General features: G+C 44.0%; 1 protein-coding gene across 1 annotated transcript in view; it reads left to right on the top strand.

Annotated features, from left to right (window-relative positions):
• Positions 1 to 25,226, top strand: part of LOC140203181 (dynein axonemal assembly factor 5-like) — a 188,119-nt gene that overhangs the window by 106,854 nt on the left and 56,039 nt on the right. Inside the window, exons 8-9 of the mRNA XM_072269098.1 lie at positions 13,974 to 14,142; positions 24,281 to 24,428. Coding sequence (XP_072125199.1) covers positions 13,974 to 14,142; positions 24,281 to 24,428 — 317 coding nt within the window. The remainder of the gene's footprint in view (positions 1 to 13,973; positions 14,143 to 24,280; positions 24,429 to 25,226) is intronic.

The following is a 25,226-nucleotide window of genomic DNA, read 5'->3' as shown; positions in this document are numbered from 1 at the left end:
CCTTATGGCTTGGTAGAAGAAGCTGTTTTCCATCCTAACAGTTCTGATGGTAGGCGTCAAAGACATTGTTGGATCGTTGAGAGGCATTGTTGACAATTCTAAAGGCCCTGCGCAAGAAACAGTCCTTATAAGTATCTCAGATGGGTGAAAGAGAGACCCCAGTGATCCTCTCGGCAGTCCTTGCAATCCTTTGTAGGGGATTGTGGTCAGAAGCCTTACAATTCCTGTACCAGACAGTGATGCAGCTCGCTTCATGAAGTGAGAACACTCATGTGCTCTCTGGACCAAAGATGTGTTGAAGGACCAGATAAGATCGTCCATTGTGTGCACTCCCAGAAACTTGGTGCTCCTAATTCTCCACGCAGGAGCCATTTATGTGCAGTGAGGAGCAGTTAGCCTGCACCTTCCTAAAGTCCACAATCATCTCTTTGGTCTTGTCCACATTGAGACTCAAGTTGGAAAAACTCAGCAGGCCAAGCAGCATCTATGGAAAAGAATAAACAGTTGACGTTTTGGGCTGAGACCCTTTATCAGGACTGGAAAGAAAGGGGAGAAGTCAGTGAAAGAAGGTGGGGGAGGGGAGGAAGTAGTACTAGGAGGCAAGTGAAGGTGAAACTGGGAGGTGGGGGAGGGGGAGTTTGATAGAAGAGGACAGAAGACCATGGAAGAAAAGGAAGGAGGAGGAACACCAGAAGGAAGCGATGGGCAGGTAAGGACAAAAGGTGAGAGGGGGAAACAGGAATGGGGAATGGTGAAGGAGGTGGGGGGGGGGGGGACAATTACCAGAAGTTAGAGAAATTGATATTCATGCCTTCAGGTTGGAAGCTACCCAGACAGAATATAAGGTGTTCCTCCTGCAACTGAGCGTGGCCTCATTGTGGCATTAGAGGAGGCCATGGACTAACATGTCAGAATCGAAATGGGTGGCCACCAGGAGAGCCCGCTTTTGTGGCGGGTGGAGCAAAGGTGCTCAACAAAGCAGTTTCCCAGTCTATGTCGGGTCTCACTGAGATACAGGAGGCCACACCTGGAGCACCAGGTACAGTAGATGATCCCAGCAGACTCGCAGGTGAAGTGTCGCCTCACCTGGAAGGACTGTTTGGGGCTCTGAACAGTCTTTTACTCTTTTCCATAGATGTTGCCTGACTTGCTAAGTTCCTCCAGCATTTTGTGTGTGTTGCTTTGGACTTCCAGCATCTGCTGATTTTCTTGTGTTTGCGACTCAAGGTGTGATACTGGCATCATTCTATCAGCTGCTGTACCACCTCTCTGTACTCCGTCTTGTCGTAGTTGTTGATGAAGTCAGCCACTGTCGTGTCATCCGCAAACTTAATGATTCAGTTTGAACTGGATCATGCGCCATCAGCGTGGACAGCAGTGAGCTGATCATGCAGACCCAAGGGCACCAGTGTTCAGTGTGATGGAGCTAGAGATATTTCTGGCAACACAGACTAGCTATGGCCTTTGTTAAGAAGTACAAGATCCACAAACTGGAGGAGAGGCTGTACTCAGTGCTGTCGCAAGATCGAAGAAGATGGAGGTGCATAGCCGCCAACCCTGGATTCGGGACAGCACCCACTGACTGACTGACAAGATCCAGTTACAGAGAGAGGTGTTGAGACCCAACAAGGACAGATTACCCATCAGCTTTTGAGGGACGATCATATTAAATTCCGAGCTGAAGTCGAGAAGGCCATAAGATATAGGAGCAGAATTAGGCTATTTGGCCCATCAAGTTGGCTCCACTATTTCATCATGGGTGATCCAATTTTCCTCTTATTCCCAATCTCCTCCGTTCTGCCCATATCCCTTCATGCCTTAACCAATCAAGAATCTAACCTCTGCCTTAAATATATATAAAGACTTGGCTTCCACAGCTGCCTATATGGCAAAGAATTCCACACATTCATCACTCATGGCTAAAGAAATTCCTCCTCTTCCCCATTCTAAAATGGCACCCCTCTTTTCTCAGGTTGTGTCCTCTGGTCTTAGACTCTCCCTCAGTATTCTGCCACATGAGGCACCATTTTCCAGGTAGGACTGGATGAAGTGGAGTGCAGAGTCTATGGAATCATCACCAGACCAATTTGAGGCGGTTTAAATCTTTGAGAGTTTGAGACTGAATTTATTGGACAACAAAGGAAGTTAACCGTACAGATACAATTAATTAGGAGGACAACTGCAACATTGGCCTTCATTATAAGAAGAATAGAGTACTAAAGTAGGGAAGACTTAAGAGAATAACACAAGCATTGGTGAAACCAAACCTGGAGAAATGGATAACAGTTTGCATCTCCTTGTATTGGGCACTTTAGTTCAGGACTTAAAGACAGTGCAGGGAAGGTTTACTAGACTAATTCCTGGACTTGTTTGCAATTTAGAGGAAAGAGAAGAGATCTGATTGAAACATGTAAGGTTGTAAGAGGCTTTGACAAAGTAGATGCTATGAGAACTTATTCCTCTTGTGAAGAGATCTAAAGCTTGGTGTCAGAATAAGGAGATACCGGTGTAGGACTAGGATGCAGAGGGGATTTCTTCTGAGAAGTAAATCATTGTAATTGTCTACCCCCCAGAGAACTGATGATGGCAGGCCATTGTGTAGTCAATGCAACAAAGAATTTTAGATTACAGAGAAATCGAAGATGATGGGTATCAGGCAGGAAAATGAAGTTGAAACCCACAGTAAGATGAGCTATGACCTTATTTAATGGTGGAGCAGCCTCAGAGGGGCTGAATGGCTGACCTGCATTTTGAAAAATTCTTTTATGCAATAGAGGAGTGACCTCTGATTTGACAGCTGTTAGCTATTTTGCTGATTTTCTTCTGACAGTGTGCGTGAACTACTGCAATAGGTAATATTTGGGCGTCTTAAGTGGTTGCAAATGTTTTTCTGAGCGTCGTTGTCTAAGAATGCTATGTGCTCTAATGAATGCATTCATGTGAAGTCATTGGAAATATTTCAGCAAACAAACCCTGTTTCTGAGCAGTAACTGTCACTGCTAACTCCAAAGGCTAATTTAAAAAGTATAACGGAGCAAAAGATACGTCCAGTTTCCACTTACTTACTTTGGGGAGAGTGGGGGGTTTTGGGAGTGGAGAAAGACTGCAGCTATTTTCAACTTGTTCCATTTCCTGATCTGATTAGTGGACGGACAGAATGAATCAGAATTTTCCAATGTGAGGTGAAACATTCAGTGTGTGAGATGGAGTCAGACTATTTCTGTGATCAAATTGCTTCTTATAGATGCTCTTAAGCAAAGTCAAAACTTCTATTCTGTTCTTTGTCGAGTCAGCATGATAGTGTAGCAGTGATTGCATCAGTTTACAGTGTCAGCGACCGGGGTTCAGTTCCCCCTGTTGTCTGTAAGGTGTTTCTGCTTTCCCCCCATGACCACATGGGTTTCCGTCAGGTGCTGCTGTTTCCTCCCACAATCCAAAGACATAGTGTGTTTTGGTCACATGGGCGTAATTGGTCAGCAAGGGTTCGTTGGGCTGGAAGGAGCTGTTGCTGTGCTATATTAATAAATTTTTTAAAAAATCTTCTTACGCGGTATATGTTGCCTACACGTAGGAGAAATACCCTGAAGGCCTTGATCCTCTGAAAGTATAGCTCACCTTTGAGCAGTTGAAGTAGTTTGCAAGAGTGACAGAGGCATCAGTTTGATGTCCTTTGCCACCTTGTGGTAAAGATAGTAGATTCCACTTTTACCAGTTTTCCATTTATTGATCTGTGTAGTCTTATTCAAAGTTCAAAGTAAATTTATTATCAAAGTGTTCAACCCTGAGATTCATTTTCTTGCAAGTATACTCAATAAGTCCATAACAGAATAATAACCCATGATAGAATCAATGAAAAACGGCGCCAACTTAGGCGTTCAACCAAAGTGCAAAAGTCGCAAACTGTGCAAATACGAAAAGAAAGATGTAATAATAATAAATAAGCAATAAATATCAAGAACATGACATGAAGAGTCTTTGACAGTGAGTCCATCTCAATGGGAACATGAAAGTGGGAGCATTTCAATGGTAAAATGAAGTTATACTCCTTGGTTCAAGAACCTGATGGTTGAGGAGTAATAACTATTCCTGAACCTGGTAGTGCTTGAAACTGCACTGTGACAGACAGGAGGGCTCCACAATGGCTAGTTAAAACTGTCCCAACGCATCACCAGCATCATCCTACCTGTACCAAAGGCATACAGTATATACAGAAAGGTGCCAGATATAGGCCAGAAATATCATGAAGGATCCTTCCCACCCTGCCTAGAGACTGTTTGTCCCACTCACATCAGGGAAAAGACGACACAGCATTCACCCCAGGACCACCAGTCTCAAAAACAGTTACTTCCCCAAGCCTCCTCTACGTTGGCGGGACTGCTTCGTCGAGCATCTGCACTCTATCCACAAAAAGCAGAACTTACCAGTGGCCAAACATTTTAATTCTAAATCCCATTCCCGTTCTGACATGTTGGTCCATGGCCGCCTCTTGTACCAAGATGAGGCCACCCTCATTGTGAACGAGCAACACCTTATATGCTGTCTGGGTAGCCTCCAACCTAATAGCATGAATATTGATTTCTCATTCCATTTTTTTCCTACACCTCCCCTTCTCTTCTATTCCCTACTCTGGCTTTTTACCTCTTCTCACCTGGCTATCACTTCCCCTGGGTCCCCTCCTCCTTCCTTTACCCCTATGATCTGCTCTCCTTTCCTATCAGATTCTTTCTTCTCTTGCTCTTTATATTTTTCACACACTGAGTTTTACATATTACCTTTCCGTTTCCTTCCATTTTCCCTACCTTTTTTATTCTGGCGTCTTTCTTCCCTTTCACTCCAAAGAAGGGTCTCGGCTTGAAATGTCAACAGTTTACTCTTTTCCATAAATGCTGCCTGACCTGCTGAGTTCTTCCAGCATTTTGCGTATGTTACTTCCCCAAGCCATCAGGCAGATCAACACCTCCACTCACCACCATATAGGCATCACCTAACATCACTTTATATGCATACAATCAGATTATGTATTTAATGGTTGCTTGTACTGTGGTGACTCACTTTCTACACAAGCAAACCGGCTCACAAAATGGCACGCGCGTTGGCAGAGAGGCCAGCCCCAATATGGCGCTGGGCCACCTTCTTCACCAGCAAGGGGAGAAAGCCTGCGCGCGGGAAGAGACTTTTGTAATGCACCTCTGACGTCATTTCCGCCCGGAAAGAGCAAGAATGGAACTGCGTAAAAGCCAGTGCCGCGAAGTTTGAATAAACTAGTCTCGAGTGCAACTTACAGACTGCGTGTCGTTCTTTCTAGCTCTGTGTGTAGCACATCACTACATTGGTGACCCTGACGGTCCAAATGGGATTTGGACCAAAGATGATCGACTCTTCATCTGTTCACGCAGTTTCACTAAAACTGCCAACTTTCTGGATGCTGCGACCACGTGTGTGGTTTGACCAAGCAGAAGCCCAGTTCTAGATTCAGCAGATATCTTCTGATTCTACGCGTTACTATTATATGGTGAGCTCCCTTGACCAGGAGACAGCTGCCCAGGTTGAGGATTTCATACAGTCACCCCTGGAAGAAGGCAAATATGCAGCATTCAAAGCGCTGCTCATAGGGACCTTTGGCCTCTCATGGTGTGAGCGAGGTGCCCACTTGCTGCAACTGGACGGTTTGGGAGACAGGCCGCTGTCAGCATTAATGAACGAGATGCTGGCCCTGGCTGAGGGACACAAACCCTGCCTCATGTTTGAGCAGGCGTTCCTAGAACAACTGCCCAAGGACATACATCTGCTGCTGGCCGACGCAGATTTCAGTGACCCCCGGAAGGTGGTGGCCCGGGCAGACGTGCTGTGGAAAGCCGAGAGGGAGAGCGGGGCGTCTGTTGGACAGATTACCAAGCTAGGCGCCCAACAGCAGGCCAGACCAGGCCTGGCAACGGAGCGCACACAACCCAGAGGCAGGAGTGAGGAGGCCAATGAATAGTGGTGTTTCTACCACCAGTGGTGGGGCACAGAAGCCCGCCATTGTCGCCCGCCCTGCAAGTTCCCGGAAAACACCAGGGCCAGCCGCCGCTAATGGCTACGGTGGCTGGCCACCAGGGCAGCCTCTTATACGTCTGGGACAAACAGTCGGGACGCCGCTTCTTGGTCGACACCAGAGCGGAAATCAGCGTCTTATCCCCGATGGGGTACGACACCCGCAACAGGGAGCTGGGACCCACCCTGAGGGCCGCAAACGGCAGCACGATACAGACCTACGGCACCCGCACAGTGTGGCTACAGTTCGGCGCCAGTCAGTTCACGTGGGACTTCACACTGGCTGCCGTGGCCCAACCACTCCTGGGGGCGGACTTCTTACGAGCTCACAGCCTGCTGGTCAATTTGCAAGGGAAACGACTGGTCCATGCCAAGACTTTCCAGACGTTCTCCCTGGGTGAAGCCAAGTTGCCGGCCCCACACCTGGACTCCATCACGCTGTCTGACAATAAATTCACCAGAATCCTGGCAAACTTTCCATCGGTTCTGGCACTGCAGTTCACGGCAGCTATGCCCAGACATGGAGTACAGCACCACATTCCAACCCGGGGGCCACCCCTCCACGCCCGCGCACAAAGGCTCCCCCCGGACAAGCTCCGCCTGGCAATGGAGGAGTTCAAGAGTATGGAGGAATTGGGGATCGTATGGCAGTCCGATAGCCCATCGACCTCCCCCCCTGCACATGGTGCCCAAAGCAGCCGGGGGCTGGAGACCATGCAGCGACTACTGCAGACTGAATGAGGCTACAACTCCAGACTGCTACCCTGTGCCGCACATACAGGACTTGGCAGCAAACCTGCACGGGGCAAGCTTCTTTTCCAAAGTAGACCTCATCCGGGGATACCATCAAATCCCATTACACCCTGAAGACATCTCCAAAGCAGCACTTATCACCCCGTTCGGCCTGTTCGAATTCCTCCGAATGCCGTTGGGCCTGAAGAATGCCGCACAGATGTTCCAGCGGCTAATGGACACGGTGGGACGTGACCTGGACTTTGCGTTCATCTATTTGGGCGACATCCTTATAGCCAGCAGTAGTCGTCAGGAACATCTGTCCCACCTCCGCCAGCTCTACTCCCACCTGAGTGATTTCGGCCTCACGATCAACCTGGCCAAGTGCCAGTTCTGACTCAACACCATCGACTTCCTGGGTCACAGGATTACCAAAGATGGGGCAACACCTCTGCCCGCCAAGGTAGACGCGATCCGCCACTTCGCCCAGCCCAACACAGTCAAAGGCCTGCAGGAGTTCATTGGTATGGTGAACTTCTACCACTGCTTCCTCCCCTCAGCAGCCCATATCATGTGCCCTTTGTTCACCCCGATGTCGGGTAAAGACAAGGACATTACTTGGGACGAAGAGGCTGCGGCTGCTTTCGTTAAAGCCAAGGAAGCCTTGGCAGACGCCACGATGCTGGTGCACCCCAGAACGGACATTCCAACCGCCCTCACAGTGGACGCATCCAACACAGCAGTCGGTGGGGTGCTGGAGCAACTCATCGAGGGGCACTGGCAACCCTTGGCATTCTTCAGCAGGCACCTACGGCCACCCAAACTCAAGTACAGTGCCTTCGACCGGGAGCTGTTGGCACTATATCTGGCAATCCGGCATTTCAGCTACTTCTTAGAAGGCAGGCCATTCACCGCGTTCACGGACCACAAACTGTTGACCTTCGCATTCACGAAGGTGTCCGATCCCTCATCGGCCCGCCAGCAGCGACATCTGTCCTACATCTCCGAGTACATGATGGACATCCAGCATGTTTCGGGCAAGGACAACGTCGTGGCGGACGCACTCTCCAGACCAGCTACCCAGGCCCTGTCCCAGGGGGTGGACTACACAGCACTGGCAGAGGCGCAGCAGGCAGACGACGAGATGCCCAGCTGCAGGACCGCAGTGTCGGGTTTGCAGCTGCAAGACTTCCTTGTAGGCCCAGGTGAGAGGACCTCCTGTGTGACGTGGCTATCGGCCAACCTCACCCCATCGTCCCGGCAGCCTGGCAGCGGCGAGTTTTCAGCTCCATACACGGCCTGGCGCACCCATCTATCAGGGCAACCGTCTGGTTGATCTCCAGCAAGTTCGTGTGGCATTGGCTTCGCAAACAGGTCAGCGAATGGGCCAAAATGTGCATGCAGTGCCAAATAGCCAAGGTGCAGCGGCACACCAAAGCCCCGCCGCAGCAGTTTGAACCCACCCGCCGGAGGTTCGACCACATTCACGTGGATATCGTGGGGCCCCTGCCAGTGTCGTGAGGAGCGCGGTACCTCCTAACTACGGTAGACCGGTTCACCAGATGGCCAGAGGCGGTTCCGCTCAATGACACCACCGCCGATTCCTGCGCCCGAGCGCTGCTTACAACCTGGGTACTACGCTTTGGGATACCGGCCCACATTACCTCCGACAGAGGCGCCCAGTTCACCTCCAGCCTGTGGTCAGCTGTGGCCAGCCTTTTAGGAACACAGCTACACCACACAACTGCCTACCACCCACAGTCGAACGGACTAGTGGAGTGCTTCCACCGTCACCTGAAATCGGCTCTCATGGCCCGTCTGAAAGGGCCTAACTGGGTGGACGAGCTTCCCTGGGTCTTGCTTGGAATCCGCACAAAGAGGATCTTCACACCTTGTCGGCCGAGCTGGTGTACGGCGCACCCCTGGTCGTCCCAGGAGAGTTCATGCCACCCCAAGGAGGCAAGAGGAAGAACCCGCAGCAGTCCTGGACAGACTACGCAAAAGGCTCGGCAACCTGGCCCCCGTACCGACTTCACAGCACGGACAGATCACGACCTGCGTACCCAAAGACCCGCAGAACTGTAAGTTTGTATTTGTGCAAAGGGGCGGACACTGGGCACCGCTCCAGCGGCCCTACGAGGGGCCGTTTAAGGTGATCAGGAACAATGGGTCCACGTTCGTGCTGGACAATGGGGGGAGAGAGAAGGTTTTCACGGTGGACCGACTCAAACCGGTCCATGTGGACTTGGTGCAGCCGGTCCAGGTTCAGGCACCGCGGCGCAGGGGCAGACCCCCCAAACAGAGGCCGATCCAGACTGTGGACATTGGGGGGTGTATTGCCGGTTCTGGGGGGGGGGGGGGGTGTTATGTGGTGACCCACTTTCTACGCAGGCGAACCGGCTCACAAAATGGCGCGTGCGTCGGCAGAGAGGCCAGCCCCGGAATGGCGCTGGGCCGCCTTCTTCACCAGCAAGGGGAGAAAGCCTGCGTGCGGGAAGAGGCTTTTGTAATGCACCTCTGATGTCATTTCCGCCCAGAGAGGGCGGGAATGGAACTGCGTAAAAGCCAGTGCCGCGAAGTTTGAATAAACTAGTCTCAAGTGCAACTTACAGACTGCGTGTCATTATTTGTAGCTCTGTACATTGTATTTATAGGATTGCTCTTATATTTATTTAGGTTTTTTTGTTTTTTTTTGTTGTGTTCTTTATGCCTATTGCATTTTTTTATATGTATCGGATCTGGAGTATCAACCATGAATCTTCAACTCTTATCCTGCTGCAGCAACATGCAACTCACTTGTGTGACTGTCACCCAAGTACTAATAGACTTGTTTTAAGTTGAAGTTCAGGTTTATTTTCATTTCATCTGTGTACATGTAAACTACCAAATAAAACAACATTCCTCCAGACGAAGATTCACAACCCAGTATGCATAATTCACACACAGTGCATAAAGTAATATTACCACAAATAAATTAACAAATAATAAGATGCACTTATGTCACAAGTTTAAAAAGTAAACAGTATAATGCTATTGGCTCTTTCTACGTGGTGAGACCTGGGTGGTGGCTGGGAGTTCAGTGGTCATACAGCCTGGGGGAAGAATCTGTTTCCCATCCTAACAGTTCTTATCCTATTGCCAGAGTATCTCTCGCCTGATGGTGGTGGGGGACAGGGTCAAGGAGTTTATTGGATGGATTGGATCATTGACAATGCTAAGGTTCTCAGGTGAGAACTTTGGAACTCATACTGGGAATAATTTTCACTTCCTGCACCATGAACAGGGTAGATTGTCCCATGGTTGAACAAAGCTTCAATGTTTCTGAAATCTGAAGAGATTTATGTCGTTTTTGAAGAGTTAAACCAAAGTGTCTATTCATGCAGGACCCTTGGATTGACTGTTATTCAACCGAAGGGAATGACTCCTTTACCTTAATTGTTCGGATGATGAATTGCCTTTGTAGCCCTCTAAATGTGCCAATATTCACTTGATAGCATTCTCAGATGTGAAATACTTTGTGTTATGCCAAAAGTAATTTGTTTGAAATCCAGAACCAGCGTTGAATTCAACCGGTAAAATATAATGAAAAGCCACTGGTGTTCCATGTGAACTAGGTTTGAAATACTTTTCTTTATATTACAGAAATCTAAGAATCCGCATCCCAACCCATTCTCATTATTTTCTCCAACCACACAAGGTTGTAATTGATTGTGCACTTACGACTTTCTCCATTTTAAAAGAAAGATTTGAATTCATCTGGCACACAGTAATGTCCCACAAGTAGCAGTTTAGTACTGACCTGATGACCAGTATACATGATGGTTCAGCTGTTTGCATTGACTGGGATAATATCCCTGTTCTTCAAAATACTGCTGTGGGATCTGCGATAATAGATCAAGTTCAGGTTTGAGTTTATTGCCACCTGATTGTACATGTATACAATTGAATGAAACACTGTTCCTCTGGACCACAGTGCACCCACAAAACATATATCGCACAAAGCACATAAAACAAAATATTGCCACAAGTAAGTTAATAAAATATAATTCAAAATGCATGTAGTGCACAGCACAAGTAAACAGTAAACAGCTTGCTATCCTAGTGATGAGAACTTGGTCATAGCAGAGTATTCATTAGTCTCACAGTGTGAGGGAAGAGGCCGTTAACCAGCCAGGCAGTTGATAGCTCACTTTAAGCTTTTCTTCAAAAACATTTAATGGTGGTTTAGCACTCCCTTAGTTCTGTTTTGGAAATATCATATTGGTTTTAAGACCATGAGACATAGGATCTAAATTAGGCCAATCAGCCCATTGAGTCTGCTCAGCCATTCTATCATGGCTGATGTATTATTGCTCTCAACCTCCATTCTCCTGTCTTCTTCTTGTAACCTTGCATGCCCTGACTAATTAAAAACCTATCAACCTCTGCTTTAAGTGTATACAGTGCCTAATTACAGGAAGTTTCGAGCTGTTGCCCAAGTCTCATCGGGGGAGGGGTGGAGACTGCCCAAGATTATTTCATCTCTGGCTCTTTATGATAGGTTTGTTTATGTTGGGCCTCTGGTTTTGGAGAACGTGCAACTTTCTAATTGGGAAAGATAGATCTGCAGAGGTTGGTATCTAGAGTAAATGTGAAGTGAGATGATGGATCTGGAATTGAAGCCTGAACTGTAATTTCCCTGCTCAGATGCTGGCTGTCTCATTGATTTTCTCCACCACTTTGTTCTTTTTCTAACTCAGGGCAGTGTTATCCAGTGAGTCTCAGTTGAAAGGATAGTTTATGTAGGAGCATTTTGGAGAACTGGTTTATGATCTCGTGTTAAGTAGGAATAAAGAAATGTGCGCAAATCACTGAATGTTTTAATCCATTGCAGAGCTGAATTAAATAAAGGGTTGACTATCTGAAGACTTTGGAAACACAAATGGCGCTCTCTTTGCAACAGTTTGAATTTGGCCTACAATGATGAGATGGGACTCTGTTCTCCAAATCCATTATGAAGAGTCAGAGGTGAAATAATCTTGGGCAGTCTCCATCCTTCTCCCAATGGGACTCGGGCAACAGCATGAAACTTCCCGTAATTAGGCATAAATTGCTAATCTGTCTCTAAAAAGCTGCAAGGATGGATGGCCTGGGAAATGGAACCATTACGTTGGTGGAATAGTGGGTGATCCTTACGAGACTTGCAGTTAAAACGCATTACTGAAAGAACTAAGGGAGTTTTATAATTTGTGTAGCAATGTGGCATCTGTCATTTCTGTGTTGCACACTGTGGAAAGTTACATGAAGTTTATTTTAAAAAATGTTTTGAATGGCTGCCATACATTAGTGAATACAGAATTTCTCTAGATTAAGGTGATGTTAAAAGCTTACACTCTGTACCACTTTATTAGATGGACGTTTACACCTGCTTGTTAATGTAAATATCTAATCAACCAATCATGTGGAGGCAATTCAATGAATACAAGCATACAGACATGGTCAAGACATCCAGCTGTTGTTCAGGCCAAACATCAAAATGGGGAACAAATGTAATCAAAGTGATGTTGACTGTGAAATGATTGTTGGTGCCAGACAGGGTAGTTTGAATATCTCAGAACTGCAGATTTTCTGGGATTTTCATACACAGCAGTCTCTAGAGTAGGGGTTCCCAGTCTGGGGTCCGCAGATCCGTTGGTTAATGATTAGGGGTCCATGCGTAAAAAAGGTTGGAAACCTCTGCTCTAGAATTTACAGAAACTAGTGTGAGAAACAAAGAGCATCCAGTGAGTGGCAGTTCTGTGGGCGAAAACGTCTTGTTGATGACAGAAGTCAGAGGAGAATGGCTAGACTGGTTCAAGCTGACAAGGCAGCGACAGTAACTCAAACAATGACATGTTGCTACAGTGGTGTGCAGAAGAGCACCTCTGAATGCACAACACATTGAACCTTGAAATGGATGGGCTACAACAGCAGAAGATCACAAACATACCCTCAGCGGCCACTTTATTAGGGTACCACCCATACTTAATAATGTAGCAATTGAGTGTACTACCATCAGGGATATCCATTTATAATGGGCATGATCATTTCAGCCAATTGCTTAATATTAAATCATGCAAAGATGCCATTTGACCTATCATCACCAAGTCAGGTCTTTGAAAAATCCAACAATTAATACCACCTTCTGCTCCTTCTCTGAAGTCCCTGTAAAATTTTCCTTTCCATGTAAAGATATCCAGTTCCCCTTTTGAAGAGCTGAATGGATCTATCTGCATTTCTCTGAGGTAGAGCGTATCATTTGCAAATAAAATATTTATACTTGCTGAATGCATTGCCTCAACTACATTGGCAGCTTTTCTGGGAAAACTATTTCAAGGAGTTTCTGGTTTGTCTTCATGTTTGCTTTCTGTACTTTCTGTTGCTTTCCAATTAGCATTTGGTATGATTCAGTGCTAGATGGCAAACTCTTATGATGTTAACTGTGAGACAGAAAGCTAAGGAACTCATCAGGTGCAGTTTACTTTGACCTCACCTGAAATAACTGCACCAATATGCCTTCAATTCAAGATTGTTTAATGTCATTCCCTGTACACAAGTGTAAAGGAGAATGAAATAATCCTTACTTCAGCTCCAGTGCAGCACAAAAAAACACAATAAGATAAAGAACACAATAATAATTTTAAGCAGCGCAATAAGCATAAATACATAAGATATCTTATGTACATAGATTGATTGTATGCCCATAAAGTGACACTTGTACCTACTAAAGTAGCCACTGAGAGCATGTTCATAGTCTTCTGCTGCTGTAGCCTACCAATTTCAAGGTTCAACATGTTGTGCATTCAGAGATGCTCTTCTGCATACCACAGTTGTAATACGTAGCAGTTGTAATAAATTCCAGAGACTGTTGTACATGAAAATCCCAGGAGATCAACAGTTTCTGAGATACTCAAACCACCCTGTCTGGCACTAACAATCATTCCACAGTCAAAGTCACCTTGATAACATTTCTTCCCCATTCTGATGTTCAGTCCGAACAACAACTGAACCTCTTGACCATGCCTGCATGCTTTTATGCACTGATTTGCTGCCAAATGATTGGTGGATTAGATATTTATATTAACGAGCAGGTGTACCTGATAAAATGGTCACTGAGTGTATATCTAACTGTCCGTGCCATTATAGTGAGCAGCGTATCTTTAACATGTTCCACAATGAATTGTTTGCAGGCAAAGAAGACCATAGCTTCACTTGCTGCAGCAGAGGACTTGGATAGCTGTTTGGGCCTTTATAGACTACATATAAGACAGCTGATTGAGTGGGTGGTTAGCGCACAGTGTGAGTGGACTAAATACTCCGTGCAGCACCTGCAATTTGAAACAATTATCACCCAGTCAGGTAAGAAAGTCGAGTTCTATCTCACACTCATATTTTAAATATCTGATATCCTGCTCATGTATTTTCCTGAACATCATGCACAGAATGCTGGAAGAACTCAGCAGGTTAGGCGGCATCTATGGAAATGAATTAGAATTTTATTTCATGCATCCACCTCACAACATGAGTGAGTAAAGATTTGTATGTTGCGTCTCCGTCACTATAATAATAACAAGTAATAAGGAAGGGAAATGTAGGAGGATATTGCCCAAACACTAAAATTGTATACATTAATTGTTTTGTATATACGTTGTACGGTCAGATATGCAATCAAATCAGGGTGTATTGATAAATTTAATGGCCAGAAGTTGTCCCAGAGCGTGTTGGTCCTGGCCTTAATACTGTGGTACCATTTGCCAGACAGAAGCAGCTGAAACAGTTTGTGGTTGGGGTGGCAGGAGTCCATGATGATCCTCCAGGCCCTTTTTATGCGTCTGCTGCTGTAAATGTCCTGGATAGAGGAAAGTTCAGATCCACAGATGTGCTGAATAAACAGCTGGCATTTTGGGCTGAGGCCCTTCATCAGCACTGGAAAGGAAAGGGGAAAGCTGCCAGAATAAGAAAGTGGGTAGAAGGGAAATAGTACAAGCTGGAAGGTGAAAATTGTGAAGATTTGGCATGACATCTAAAACGTCGACAAACTTCTATAGATGTGTGGTGCAGAGTATATTGACTGGTTGCGTCACAGTCTGGTATGGAAACACCAGTGCCTTTGTATGGAAAATCCTACAGAAAGTAATGGATACAGCCTAGTCCATCATGGAAAAAGGCCCCTACACTATTGAGCACATCTACACAGAATGTTGTTACAGGAAAGCAGCATCCATCTTCAAGGACCCCCAGACCCAGGTCATGCTCTCTTCTCACTCCTGCCATCAGGAAGAAGATACAGGAGCCTGAAATCTCACACCACCAGGTTCAGAAACAGTTATTACCTCTCAACCATCAAGTTCTTGTACCAGTGGGGATAACTTCACTCAATTTCACTTGCCCATCACTGAACTGTTCCCACAACCTATGGACTCTGTTTCGAGGACTCTTCATCTCATTCTCAATATTTGTTGCTTATCTATTTATTATTATTATTATTATTTCATTTTTTTTGTATTTGCACAGTTTGTTGTCTTTTGCACACTGGTTATGTTGGTGAGGTCTTTCAATTATTCTATTATGGTTATTGGATTTATTGAGGTGCCCGCAGGAAAACAAATCTCAGGGTTACACAGTACTGTGCAAAAGTCTTAGGCGCCCTAGATTTTTTATATGGTTTCAGATGGTGTGGCCTCCACAGAGCCCTGATCTCAACATCATCGAGGCTGTCTGGGATTACCCGGTGAGACAGAAGCAAGTGAGACAACCAAAGTCTGCTGAAGAACTGTGGCAAATTCTCCAAGATCTTGGAACAATCTACCAGCAGATTTTCTGACAGAACTTCATGACAGTGTACCTAAGAGAATTTGTGCAGTTTCAAAGGCAAAAGGTGGTCACACCAAATATTGTTTTGAGTTAGTTGTTTTACTGTTTACTACTCTTTATAGTAATTTTCTTTGATATTTAGAAACTTTTTGTTTCATTATTTTTGAAAGCGTCTTTGCTTTACAGATTTTTTTTTACATATGTCCAAGACTTTGGCACAGTACTGTATATGGTGACATGTAAGTTCTTTGATGATACATTTACTTTGAAATTCGAATTTTGGTAGGTGAAACCAGGTGGGTGGGGTATGAAGTAAGAAGCTGCGAGGTGATAGGTGGAAGAGGTAAAGGAATGAAGAAAAAGGAATCTGATAAGAAAGGAGAGCGGACCAGTATTTTCCTCTTGCTTTTTCACTTTCAAAATAAATGTTGTGAGTACTTGAACCAGTGTAATTTTTAAACTATAAATCCTTTTTGATATTTAAATCACTCAGAATCAGGTTTTTTTTATCATTGGCATATGTTGTGAAAATTGTTGTTTTATGGCAGCAGTACAGTGTAGTACATAATATATACTATAATAAATATGTATTAAAAATTTTAATAAATAATGCAAAAAGAGAGCAAAAGTGAGGTAGTATTTATGGGTTCATTGTCCATTCCGGTGTTGGAGGGGAAGAAGCTATCCCTAAAACAAAGAATGTGTGTCTTCAGACTCCTGTACCTCTTCTCTGATAGTAGTAGTGAGAGGAGCTCATGTCCTGGGTGGTGAAGGTGAATGATGGATGTCACTTCTTTTGTGGCATCGTCGCCTTTTGAAAATTTCCTCAATGGTGGGAATTATACTTTCTATTGTGGGCATGTGGCCAAGTGGTTAAGGCATTGGACTGGTGACCTGAAGGTCGTGAGTTCGCACCCCAGCCGAGGCAATGTGTTGTGTCCTTGAGCAAGGCACTTAATCACACATTGCTCTGCGACGACACCAGTGATAAGCTGTATGGGTCCTAATGCCCTTCCCTTGGACAACATCGGTGTTGTGGAGAGGGGAGACTTGCAGCATGGGCAACTGCTGGTCTTCCATACAACCTTGCCCAGGCCTGCACCCTGGAGAGTGAAGACTTTCCAGGTGCAGATCCATGGTCTCACAAGACTAATGGATGCCTTTAATAATTTCTTTTGTATGCCTTTCATCCTTCTGGCATAAATTGCCATCATTAGCAAGAAATATCCCCTTTAGTTTGCCAGTTCCTTTTGATAATCAGTTTACTAATGAACACATTCAGATTAAAGACAAAGATTAGATTTATTTGTCACATATGCATGGAAACATAGAGTAAAATGCATCGTTTCTGTCTGAGGATTGCACTTACAGTCCGCATGTGTCACCACGCTTCTGCCACCACCCTAGCATGTCCACAACTCACTAACCCCAACCCTAACTGTAGGTCTTCAGAATGTGGGAGGAAACTGGAAAACCCAGAGGAAACCCACGCGGTCACGGGGAGAACGTACAACCTCCTTACAGGCAGTGGCAGGAATTCAACCCTGATCAGTGATCACTAGTACTGTAAAGCATTGCACTAACGGCTTTGTTACCGTGCTGTCCACTACAAAACTATGCTCACAAGACCTGGTGTTTGATCATAAAAATGCCCTGGATTTTCCATTACCTTCTCCTTTCACTCTATTCCATTTTCTTCCCAGAATAATAAACTTTTTTTCTCAAAAAGATCTAAAGAGTTGTATTAAGCTTTATTTTTCAGCACTTTCAATGGAACAATTCCTGCCGTACATATTTAGTTTGATCGTAATGCAACAGAAAGGTTTGTGTTTTTCCAGTTGAATAAATCTGTTCAAATGTGATCAACGAGTGTGATTGTACTGTTGAAATAAAGGCATTTAAAATGAGTGCTAGCTCTGCTTACAGATTTTTCTTTCTTGTAATTTCTTTTAATCTCCCTGCATTATTTTATGTTGCTAACAAGTGTGAGATTACAATAGCTATGCTTCGAAATGCATATTTTAAAATCTAGTATTGTTCAGGAGAGTTGGCAGGGACTTGTACTTAGAGTCCAAGACTGAATGAAATTCACATATTTTTCTGTGATCTGCTACTCAGTAGAAAAGGTTATTGCTATCACTCGTATGTGTCCAGGACAAAGAAGCAGGCAGGAAAAATCATTGCAGATACTATATATCCTGCAAACTGCCTTTTCCAAAAGCTCCTTTCTGAGAAGCCTATAGGACATTAAAACAAAAACTTCACAGCATCTTAAAAGTTCCTTCCCACAGGCAGTTAATCTGATTAACCTTTCTAGTTGCCCGCCACCTCCTATCCATTACCACCCCCCCCTTTACTGTACTGCACTCTGAACACTTTAAACCACTTTTGATAATGCTAGTTATATTTTAAATACATGTTGGTATATATATTTATTCATATTTTATTCCTTATCTGTACTTCAATGTCACTTTACTTTTTATATAATTCTTTTAAATTGTTGAAAGTAGTAGTTTTTTTTATGCATGTCACTTCCTGACCACCACACCACAGCAAGTTTCTAACGCATGTAAGTGTACATGGTGAATAAAGTTGATCCTTGGTCCTTGATACTCTGTACATTAGATATCCAAATTATCCATAATGAGTCAGATAGGGAAATGGGAAAATCTTTCATATAAGTAAGACACAATGTTTATGACAGCTCGAGCAGTGAGTTTTCCAATGAGCATGTGTGCAGGTTAGGAGGAAGAATTATTAAAGTAAAGTAACCATATACACAATACATTTTTATTTTAATTATCATCCAATATCGATATTTTATTGTTCTTAAAATGTTCAAATTAACTGATCTTGAAATTTATTTTCCTCATTAAGTTGAGAGATAGCAGTGCTGCAAGTATGGGTTTTTCCAAGTCTTCGGATTTGCTATCCACATTACAATCCCAGATCAAGCAGAGCTTGAAACTATGATGCAGTACAGAAATCTTAAACACAAGAAATTCTGCAGATTCTGGAAATCTAGAGCAACACACAAAATGCTAGAGGAGCTCAGCAGGTCAGGCAGCATCTATATGGAGAGGGTGCTGATGAGGGGGTCTCAGCCCCAAACAGCGACTGTTTATTCCTCTCCATAGATGCTTGCTGACCTGCTGAGTTCCTCCAGCATTTTGTGTCTGTGAATCTCGATAGATGCTTCCTGACCTGCTGAATTTCTTCAGCATTTTGTGCGTGTTGCTATGCAATAAAAGAAGCTTTATTACATTGGTTCCTGCCAACAAATCTTATTCCCTGCAGTCTGGAAGCTCTATATAATTTGTGAACTGCCTTTACATTCAAAGTTACTATTATTCCAATTGAAATTGTCTGGTGGTTGGATTTGGTATTGTCTTGGACCATGGCCCCAATCTCTCTCAGAATGATCAGTATGAACGCCTTAATGGCTAGTCAGCCTTTCTTAGCTTCAAGGATTATTTGCTATACACATTTATATGGATTAGGAATTTGCTGTGGTATGTCGGTTAGGGTGCAACATGCAACAAAAAAACAACAAAATTCCTCAATTATAAAGAATTGTATAAAAAATAAAATTAGAGGTTCAAGTATGGATATGGAATAAAATGTACATAAATACATCAATACCAACATGTACATGTAATTATTTTACTTTAATGATACTATGTGGAGTAGACCCTTCCGGCCCTTCGAGCCACGCCACCCAGCAACACCACAAAGCAATTAACCCTAACCTAAACCTGTGACAATTTACAATGACCAATTAACCTACCCGGTACGTCTTTGGACTGTGGGAGGAGACTGGAGCAGCTGGGAGGAACTCGTGCATTCCACAGGGAGGGCATACAGACAACGCTGGAATTGATCTCCGAACTCTGGAGTGCCCCGAGCTGTAATAGTGTGGCACTAACTGCTACTCCACCGTGGCATCCAATGTAAACAGCGTTATAAGAAGTGGTTTAAGGTCTTTACAATTTATTGCACTGACTGGAGTAATAGATGGAGGGGGATAACTAGAATGATTAATCAGATTAACTGCCTGGGAGAAGAAACTTTTAAGATGGCTTGAAGTTTTTCTTTTCATAGCCCTATAGTAGTTTCAAGAAGGGAGCTTTTGGAAAAGGCACTTTGTAGGGTGTGCACAATGATTTTTCCTGTCTGCTTCTTTGTCCTGGACACATCCAAGTCATGCAGTGATGGTTAACTGCCAATGACTTTTTCTGTTGACTTGACAGTTTACTGTAGTGTTTGTACATTGTGAGAGGACGTTGCAACAAACCAGACAGTAATGGTTGATGAGAAGATGCTCTCTATGATGCCAGTGTGGAACTGCACCCAATATGTTCTGAGGAAGATAGTGTTTTAGGAATTTTACCAACTGCCACAAGAAGTACATCCTCTGCCGAGCCTTTTTTTAAAATGAGACATATAATAAAACATACAGGGGGAAAAAGCAAGTCGTAAGCATGAGGAAGTCTGCAGATGCTGGAAGCCCAGAGCAACACACACAAAATGCCGGAGGAACTCGGCAGGCCAGGCAGCATTTTCTGCTGAGACCCTTCTTCGGTTTTGGAAAGGAAGGGGGAAGGTGACAAAATAAAAAAGGTGAGGGGACAGGGAAGGAGGATAGCTAGAAGATGATAGGTGAAGTCTAGTGGTTAAGAAAGGTAAAGGGCTGGAGAGAAAGGAATCTGATAGGAGACGAGAGTGGACCATAGGAGAAAGGAAGGGAGCAGGGGACCTGGGTAGGGTTGATAGACAGGTGAGAAGAGGCAAGAAGCCAGAGTGCAGAACAAAAGGAAAGGGGGGGGGGGTTGGATTTTATTTACCGGAAGCAGAAATCTATATTCATGCCGTCAGGTTGGATACTACCCAGGTGGAATATAACGTGTTGCTCCTCCACCCTGAGGGTGTCCTCTTCCTGGCACAAGAGAAGGCTACGGACCAAAATGTTTTTCAGTGGTAAAATACTTTTTGCCAAATATTTATTTCTGGCCAGTGAATGTAACCTTTTCTCTTGCTTGCTAGAACTTTTGTTGTCCTTCAGACACGGTTTGCTTATAGATCCTTTTAGCACTGTTTGGGAATCACTGTTTGCGGACCTTAGCCCTATTTCTTTGCTAGCTGAGCAAAGAGACTTTCATGCAGTCCCAAGGCATTGGATTTAAATCAGCAAGTCAGTCATTGCCTTTGCTTACTTCTCAAATAGAGCATTAAGGACTGCTCCCAATTACCTTTAACATCCCGGATATTGCAATCACTAGTTAAGGAATGCTATTCATCGTTCACCTTTCTGACAGCTTTCCACCAACTTCTTTAAGTGGCTTAATCTGTTGTCAGATTCAGCTAAACGCTCTCCGCAGGGGATCTGTGGTGTCTCTGAGGAGGATGAAAAATAACAAGGCTCTTAAACCAATTTGATTGATTTTCTTGCTGAGAAATGCAGATGCAATATAAATTAGATTTAACTAAAGTACAAAGAGCAGTGTTACTGAAGACAAAGGTTAAAGACTAAGTTTATTTGTTACATATACATTGAAACAGTGAAATGCATCACTTGCATCAGATCTGCAGTGATTATGCTGGGCTTCCACACATCCAGCAACAACATAGCCTGCCCACAACCCACTAACCCTAACCATACGTCTTTGGAATGTGGGAGGAAGCTGAAGCACACAATGAAAACCCATGCAGTCACAGGGAGAACGTATAAACTCCTTACAGGCAGGATCGAACCCTGATCAGTGCCCCATTGTTGGGAAAGATCTGATAGTGACCCAGAGAGACAGAAGGGGCAAACAGAAAAAGACATTTTATATAAAGATCTCCTCTGTTTGATTAACTTCTGAAGGAGAAAAAAATCAAATCTTGTCAAAATCAAATTTTCAGCATTAGATAGGTTGTTTGGCAAACATCTACTTTTTCTGTGCTCAGTAGTCCTCTATAACTTATCCTGACACATTTAGTTCGTAACCAATAATACATGACCTCATGGAGATGGAAAGTAACTCCTGTGTAGATTCAAGCATTGAATCACTTGGAGGGTGTTACACTTGTGTAGCCTGTAGGTCTGAATGCATCCTCGGGGTTATGGTAAAAGGCATCCGTTAGTCTTGTGAGACCATGGATCTGCGCCTGGAAAGTCTTCACTCTCCAAGGCGCAGGCCTGGGCAAGGTTGTATGGAAGACAGGCAGTTGCCCATGCTGCAAGTCTCCCCTCTCCACGACACCAATGTTGTCCAAGGGAAGGGCATTAGGACCTATACAGCTTGGCACCAGTGTCGTCGCAGAGCAATCTGTGATTAAGTGCCTTGCTCAAGGACACAACATGTTCCCTCGGCTGGGGCTCGAACTCACAACCTTCAGGTCGCTAGTCCAATGCCTTAACCACTTGGCGACGTGCCCACACTGGGGTTATGGTAATAGTATGATCATCTGAGTTGAGTATGATGTTCTCCTCGTGAGTTGTCTATTGGTGGGTCCTCAGGTGGCGATAAAGGCCAATCTGGGATCCACATATTCTGTCTTAAATGGTGAATGCCTGCACGTGACTTTGCTTAACATGGGGAGGCTGATGCATGGGCAGCCACCACACAGTCCTTGACAGATCATGGTCAGTTTCCAGTGGCATAGAATGCAAGGTGACTGGGGACTCTTCACTGCTGCAGCCTTCCTCCTCCTTCGCTGCTGTTGTGATGTGTCATCGTCTTCCGCCAGCTTCACCGTTGAGGTCTTGGTTGGTTCACTCTTTGTCTGGAATCTTCTCCTTGCATCATGGTTGATCCTACCAGGAGCTAAACTCCAGGTGGCATCGCTCTCTGGATCTCAGGAACCCACAGGTTTCTCCACCACGACAAAGTGATGATCCTCAGAGAAGGATTTATAACATTCAGCTTTACACACCAGTACTTAAGAAGTCTCTGTCTCTTTTGTCAATGATGACTGCATTGCCCTTTTACTATTGTGGAAAATCCTAGCTATGATATGAACCTTAATTAAATGGTCAGACTTTTCTTGTAGCCCCAAATGTAGAACTGCAGTCAAAGTACATAACAGTTTGCTTGAAGTGTTTGGTCTATGCAAAAAAAAACTTTGTTATTTTTCCCTTTGTACAAAATATTACCTGAAAAGCTATAAAATACAAACAGAAAATCCCGGAAGCTACATTTATCTGAAAAGTAAAAGAAAGGATTAACTAACAATATGAGTTTCCTGGAGGTTATCAGTGAACTATTGTAAGGCTCTTAGTTTAACAATCATTTTAGTTGAGTTGTCCCTGTTCTTACCCTAACCCTCACTCTTAGTACTGCCACCTGTATCCAAGAAAGGGTATTTCTGATAGCTTGAATTGTGTTAAAGGAGAATATGTGACAGACAGTCCCTGTGACAAGATAGTAAGATCTGTTGCTTAGTGTGACAGATTTTTGTATGAGGATAAAGCTTAGCTTTATTTGTCAAATGTACATCAAAACATACAGTGAAATATGTCGTTTGTTTCAAATCAAATCAGCGAGAATTGTGCTGGGCCCATTCTCAGCACATTGAGAACTGAAGTGTTGCCACAGTTCCAGTGCCAATGTCATATGCCCACAACTCACTTAACACAAATGTACATCTTTGGAGTGTGGGAGGAAGCTGAAGCACCTGGAGGAAACACACACAGTCACAGGGAGAATGTACAAACTTCTTATAGACAGTGATGGGAATCAAACCCCAATCTTACAGCCAGTGCTTTAAAGCATTGGGGAGGCTGATGGCACGCTACCGTGCTGTCCTCTACGCTACCAATCAAAAGCAAGCTCAGCAGATCAAGCAGCATCCTTGGAGGTAAAGGAATGGTTGATGTTTTGGTCAAGAGCCAGGGTTGATGTGCTGTGCTACTGTACTTGTGCCTTTGCAGCCTCTCATTGGGCAGAAAATGCCATGCAGTCAATTATGGAGGTGCAAAAAATGCTTATTACAATTGAAAACAGTAACAGATTTACAGCCAGTAAAGCTCTATTATTAAAATACATTGAAATGTCTTTCATCATTTGAGATCCACCTATAATATTCCTGTTGTCAAGAAGTCAGACCGTGCCTAATGCTGCCCTTGCTCCATTTACAGATTCCAATCTGATACTTTTCATAACTTTACATCGTGTGTTGTTACAAATCTAGGGCACATTCCAGACAAGTTTGGTGCATGAGTTATTCATTGCCGTGGGGCAGGAGGTGAATAGGTGTTTAAATGCATTGTCTTAGCTCCAGCTGAATTCATATTCATTTCTTTTGTAGACAGTTTTTGAACTGCTGGTTCTAGGTGAAGGTTTTTAGTTTAAAACTACCACATTGCCACTGTTACCTTTGCACTTTGAATCTACAGCAACAGTGTATGGTGGGCAAATGACAGATCTGACATAGAATTTACTTTGTTGAGTTTAAGTGTTTCAAATGGAACTGGATAGCTCTGAAATCTGTGGTCATGTGTTAAAAATAGCTTCTGTAAACTGTTCTTAATTAGCTGTATGTTACATATAAAATCTATCTAAAATTGATTTTCCAATGTAAAAATTGATCTCAATGCAATCATTTTGAACATGCTGTTAAGTATTCATTAAACGTAACTACCTTATAAGCACTATTCCAGCAGAATTGGTTGCTAAGGTTATCTGTACTGTATTTGTAGGTCCCGTGCTTGGAGAATCGCTTGATATAGTTTTTCCAGTTTTGAAAAGCTGCCTTCAACCCAGCAAAGATCCTGAAGTGCGCCTCAAACTCTTCTCTGTTTTATCAAAATTGCTGCTGAAAGCTGATGAAACTCTAAATTCTCAAGGGTAGGTACTCTGTAAATATAGATGTAAGTTTAATGATACAAATTTATACAAATAAGAATTAGTCATTATAATCCTTCTTATTTTACACTGAAAAAACACTAAAAAAAAACATTGCATCTTTACACATTTCCCCGTTAGCTGCATGGTTTGTGGAGTTACCACTAAAGACCGCAGGTATGTATGTTTACTTCGCAGTAGTGATGTTGATGACTAAGTGGAACCATGAATCAGTGAGGCTTGAATGCAAATAACATATTTGTGTCTCACGTAATCCCAGTACAGAAAAGGATCATGTGGTGATTCCAGAACACTTCAGGCTTTCACACAGTGGTGGTCACCATAGGAATAAAAGACTAGCTTTATTTGTCACTTGTACATCAAAACAATGGAATGAATAGTGAAAGGGAAAATAAAATGCGTTGTTTTGTGTCAACAACCAACACAGTCTTGCTTGGGGGCAGCCTGCAAGTGTCGCCTCATTTCCAGCAGCGGTATAGTATGCCCACAACTCGGTAACCCTAACGGTACATCTTTGGAATGTGGGAGGAAACTAGAGTACCTGAAGGAAACCCACACAATCATGGGGAGAATATATACTGTTACGTACTCCGTAACTGGGTTGCCAAACCAGCAGAAATGGATCACTCAGTTGGAGTCTGGATTACTAGAACTAAGAAAGTTTTATTAAAGAAACAAACAACACAGTACTCTAATCAAAAGGATAATAAATGCAACAGTTCAGCAATGATAAACACACATGTACACAGAATTAGGATAACAGGATCAATCAAGCTCTAT

Source organism: Mobula birostris, chromosome 9, assembly GCF_030028105.1.
Source record: "Mobula birostris isolate sMobBir1 chromosome 9, sMobBir1.hap1, whole genome shotgun sequence".
NCBI classification, from domain to species: Eukaryota; Metazoa; Chordata; class Chondrichthyes; order Myliobatiformes; family Myliobatidae; genus Mobula; species Mobula birostris.
This window is presented reverse-complemented; position numbering and strand designations above follow the sequence as displayed.